We start from the raw sequence: 5,541 nt of genomic DNA, 5'->3' as shown, positions 1-5,541 counted from the left end.
GTTTGTTATTAATACTGATATTTAAACTTACCAGTTATACCTGAGGAGTGGTCTCTTCAAAGACATGCAGTCACTGTGAGATCCTATATATATATTGTTTATCTTTTTTACCCCCATGATGATATATGGCAATCATTTGCAGGTTAAAAAAAAAAAAGACAAGAGTCATATACATAAGGTGCTGACTGGTGATAAACCCTCAAAGGGAATTATTAAAATAAACATGCTTAGTATTCCCTAGAGTTCAGAACAAGGACTTACTCTCTCATTATTTAAATGGATTGTGAATTCACCAAGTGTATCAGTCATATGAACTTTCTCTAATAAATGCTTTGCACTAACCCGTGTTTTGGTTGGATCAGGATGAGCACATTTATAGGAAATGGATCTATTATAAAATAAAGACTTGAGGAAACTATAATTCTATCAATCTGATTACATCAGTCTGAATATTTATTATTAATTTGGTAATTGAATGCATTTATTCTGTGAAATTAAAATAGTGAACTGAACAAGGCATATAAGGAAATTCATGGTAGAAACCAGTTCTTAACAGAGAATCTCCTTTTACCATGTAAAGGGAGAGAAAGAGAGGAGAGAGCTTGAGCGAGCAAGCAGGGGATTCTTTCACCATGGTAATCAGTAAATGAGTAATGGTAATCAATGCATAATTCCTTAATGAATTTTTACAACCAACCATTCTGGAGATAGAGAATTTTGCTAGCCCTTTTTAATTATATATAACTTCATGATGACTCAAAAGTATAAGGAAAGATCTGTAGCAAACCTTTATAAAACAATGCAATTAAGCAAATAAAATTCTAAAGGCTAACAGCATAACAATATATGATTGCAGATGAGTTCATATGCTACAGAAATTTTTCTGTATTTATTCTTATATATAACTTTTCCATGTTGCTCCAATTAAAATCCTCTTGAAAAGGTTACAAGAAAGTGAGAGTAGTAAATATATGATACATGTGGTGCCACATTCATTTCCAAAGCCCATAACAGACATTGTTAATAGATTTCTCAAACATTTTAATTGAACCTCAGAATTTTGTTTTTAAGACTTAGTTCCTTATACAGCCACTAACAATTAGAATTTCCATGACAAATAAACCTTTTAAAAATATTTATGGATGGGGCACCTGGGGGCTCAGTGGGTTAAGCCTTTGCCTTCAGCTCAGGTCATGATCTCAGGGTCCTGGGATTGAGCCCTGCATCAGGCTCTCTGCTCAGCTTGGAAGCCTGTTTCCCCTTCTCTCTCTGCCTGCCTCTCTGCCTACTTGTGATCTCTGTCTGTCAAATAAATAAGTAAAATCTTAAAAAAATATATTTATGGATGGGGTGGCTCAGTCAGTTAAGCATAAGTGAAGCAGATAAAGTCAATTATCATATGGTTTCACTTACTTGTGGAATATAAGGAATAACACAGAGGATATTAGGAGAAAGAAAGGAAAAGTGAAGGAGGAGAAATCGGAGGGGGAGACGAACCGTGAGAGACAGTGGACATGGAGAAACAAACTGAGGGTTTTAGAGGGGAGGTGGGTGGGGAGATGGGTGAGCCTGGTGGAGGGTATTAAGGAGGGCATGTATTGCATGGAACACTGAGTGTTATATGTTAACAGTGAATTTTGGAACACTAAAAGAAAGAAAGAAAGAAAAAGAAAGAAAGAAAGAAAGAAAGAGAAAAGTTTAAAAAAATGTTTTTTTGTTTTTTTTTTTGTTTTTTTCCTAGCAAATCAAGACTGTGTAAGCCCCAGATAGGGCTTACCACTAAACACAAGATAGAAGTGGGGGGAAGCATCTGTCTTCAACTCAGGTCATGATCCCAGGGTCCTAGGATCAAGCCCCACACTGGGCTCCCCACTCATCAGGGAGTCTGCTTTTCCCTCTCCCACTACCCATCCCCCCCACTCCTGCTCTCTCTCTCTCTGTTAAAAAAAAAAAAATCTTTAAAAAAATATTTATGGTGAGCAAATATATGCCATGGTTTAGTGTGGCATTTGAGGAGATGTTTGCAAGAAGATTCTTTAATATAGAAATCAGAAAGATAATATTAGAACAATATTGGTGTTCTGACTCAATTACCCAAACCAAGATATGGAAGCAACCAAAGTGTTCATCACTAGATGAATGGATAAGGAAGATATGGTACATATACAGAAAGGTATATTACTCAGCCATAAAGAGAATAAAGTCTTGCCATTTGCAGCAGAATGGGTAGACTTTGAGGGTGTTAAGTGAAATGAGTCAGAGAGAGACAAATAACATAAAATTTCACTCATATGTGGCATCCAAAAACAAAACAAATGAATTTTAAAAATAAACAAAAAGCAGAATTAGACATATAAATAAAGAGACCTAATGGTTGCCAATGGGCAAAATAGGTGAAGATAAGTGGGAGATACAAGCTTATAGTGAGGGAAAGAACAAGTCACGGGAATAAGACCCACATCATAAGGAATATAGTCAGTAAAATTATAATAATATATGGTGACAGATGGAGCTACACTTCTGGTGAGCTGAGTATAATGTATAAATTTGTCAAATCACAATGTTGTACACCTGAAACTAATGTAATATGTATTTAAACTATACTCAAATTAAAAATTTCATAATTAAAAAACAAAAAATATTAAAATGTTTTTAAAAAGTGAGACATTTTAAAAATTTTTTATAAACATAAAAAGAGATGGTTCCCAAGATGTTCAAATAATTTAAGGTTTTTTATTTGCCTTTGGAAATCTTTACAGTTTTCATAAATTCATGTATTATTATTATTTAAATAGTTTTTCATTAAATATTATTATATTATTAAATAAATTCAGGCTTGCTATCTGAAATAGCCCATTAACAATTCCCTCTGCTTTTACTTTTGCTGTATTATATTCTCTACTTAAGAGGACAGAGATATACCAAACTGTAATATATATGGGATCCCATCTTTCCCTTTATCAAAACACATTAATGGGTTTATATTGATAATAAAAATGAATCCACTAGCCTGAAAACCCTGACCTTTTCCTTTCTATAAAATCTCAGCATAGATCTTCTCTCTTTTATTCATCAATCTCCTTCATCAAGGTCTCTCTTTAATACTTACACAAAATCTTTCTCACTTAACTATGTCTAGGTACACTGGCCATTTGCCTGGAATGCTCTTTCCCCTGCTTAAATGTCTAATTCTAGAGCTTTCTTAATGTGTTCTTATAAATGTCTCCCCTTAAAATGGTCTTCTGAGACCACCACACCTAACATAGATGTCTCCCCTTGGTTACTGTCTCTGGAACAGGGATCAGGTCTGTATCTATAACCATGTATCTGTGTTTCTTTGGGCAGCGATTGTTACCTAGTAAATATTTTTTTAATGTTTCATGAATGATGAAATTCAGCTGAAAAAGCTTTGAGTGTTCATGTGATCTGGTAGAGCAAGCTCTACGAAGTTCATGGTTTTAATCTTAAATATTTCAGTTGATATTAATTCTTAGAAAATTATTTGAGTACTCAAATATATGTAGGAAATAATTGTTTTTAGGCATGTTTTTTATATTTTATTAAAGATAATTAGCATATCAAGGCTATATAGTGAGAAAGTATTCTTATCCTCAATCAAATCACAACCCCTCTGTGAAGACCGATATGGTTGACAAATATTGACAGATATTTGAACACCTATTATGTTACTTAATATAACTTCAGGAAAAAAAATTGATACTAAACACCATATAGTATGTTGTCTTACTAAAGTTATGTATTTTTACATATGGACATTAAAACTTTTTAAAAAATTTTTTAAAAAGACATATGCTTATGTATTTTAAACATTCATCAGGGTTGTTTCTCTGAATTCTTCTTTTCTTAAGATTTTATTTATTCATTTGAGAGAGAGAGAACACAAGTGGTGGAGAGATGTACGGGAGCAGCAGCAGGAGAGGGAGAAGCAGACTCCCCACTAAGCAGGGAGTGATTGTGAGGCTCAATCCCAGGACCCTAGGATTATAACGTGAGCCAAAGGTAGATGCTCATACATCTGAGCCACCCAGGGACCCCTGTTTCTCTGAATTCTAAGGCAAGGAAGTAATGAATGCACACCTATTTTATATTAAATCTGTGCTATGAAATTTTCCACTAGATTTTTAATAAAAGTGAACTTAATAATTGTGTGAATTTTAAGGGAATAAAATAGATGGTATTATATTTTTATTTTAATTATTCCAATAGATATATTTAAGACTCAAAAGCCCCAAATAGCCCAGGACACAAAAAAGAATCAGACTTCACTTAAGAAGTGAGCCAGGAACCAAGATGCTGGCTGCTGAGTCTCTTAATGGCTGCTTTCATTTCCTGATTCCTCAGAGTATAAATAATTGGATTAAGGAGGGGGGTTATTATAGAGTAAAACACAGAAAGAAACTTATCTACAGAGTAACTACTGAATGGGAAAGCATAGATGAAGATAGTGGGACCAAAGAAGAGTGTGACCACAGTGATATGAGCAGATAGTGTGGACACTGCCTTGGAGGATGCCCTGGAGGAGTGCTGCCAGATGGTGACCAGCATGACAATATAGGATATGAGCAAGAAAATGAAGCAGACCAGGGAGAGGAGTCCACTGTTTGCAATCACCAAGAGCTCTAGGATATAGGTGTCAGTGCAGGCAAGCTTGATGACCAGGGGAAGGTCACAGAAAATGCTGTCCACAACGTTGGGACCACAGAAAGGTAAACCTGCAGTGAAAACCATCTGGCTTGTGGTATGTATGAACCCAATTGCCCACGAGAGCAGTAGAAGTACAATGAGAGCCCTGTGATTCATGATGGTCTTATAGTGCAAGGGTTTACATATGGCAACATACCTATCCATGGCCATAGCTATCAGAAGAGACATCTCTCCACCCCCAAAGAAGTGCATAAAAAACATCTGGGCCATGCAGCCCCACAAGGAGATGGTCTTGCGTTTTCTAAGGAAGTCCACAATTACTTTGGGAGTTGCAGCAGAAGAAAGACACAGGTCAAAAAACGATAAATTTGCCAGAAAGAAATACATGGGGGAATGAAGATGGTTGTCAACTATTACAGAGATCACAATGAGGAGGTTTCCTACTATGATGGCTACATAGACAAGAAAGAAGATTGCAAAAAAGAGTATTTGAATTTCTTGAGAATTGGAAAGTCCCAGCAAGACGAACTCAGAAACACTTGATCTGTTGTTCGGGAGATCCATTTAACCTTTTGCATGTTTGTCAGAGGTTGCCTGGAAGAAGAAAAAAACAGGGTGTCAAAGGGACTCAGAAGTCAGTAAACCTGATCTTTACTTACATGCTGTCTCATATGTAGGCAAACCACCATTTTGGTAATATGACTGCTTCGCAGGTATTTTGCAGGAGATATTTCATAGGACCGCATGACAGTACAAAGTGCGGAGGGCATGGAGCCAACTAAATGAAATGTGTGTGTTGGTTATCAGGAGCAAGGTTGCTTGGACATTTGAGAAAACCTCTCCCTTCTTGTTCAGCTGCAGATCAGACTGTGTGAA

General features: G+C 35.9%; 1 protein-coding gene across 1 annotated transcript; it reads right to left on the bottom strand.

Annotated features, from left to right (window-relative positions):
• Nucleotides 1-4,287: 4,287 nt before the first annotated feature.
• LOC116590118 (olfactory receptor 4K13-like) lies at nucleotides 4,288-5,229 on the bottom strand. Its single transcript, XM_032341773.1, has one exon. It carries the CDS (start codon nucleotides 5,227-5,229, stop codon nucleotides 4,288-4,290), a length of 942 nt encoding a protein of 313 aa, XP_032197664.1.
• Nucleotides 5,230-5,541: the final 312 nt, after the last annotated feature.

The sequence above is a fragment of the Mustela erminea genome, chromosome 5 (assembly GCF_009829155.1).
Source record: "Mustela erminea isolate mMusErm1 chromosome 5, mMusErm1.Pri, whole genome shotgun sequence".
NCBI lineage: Eukaryota > Metazoa > Chordata > Mammalia > Carnivora > Mustelidae > Mustela > Mustela erminea.
Note: the sequence above shows the minus strand (reverse complement) of the source record. Positions and strands in the feature narration are given on the sequence as shown.

Bases quoted from the DNA above. Each gene is read 5' to 3' on its own strand.
- LOC116590118 (XM_032341773.1), bottom strand. From the start codon at position 5,229: ATGGATCTCCCGAACAACAGATCAAGTGTTTCTGAGTTCGTCTTGCTG.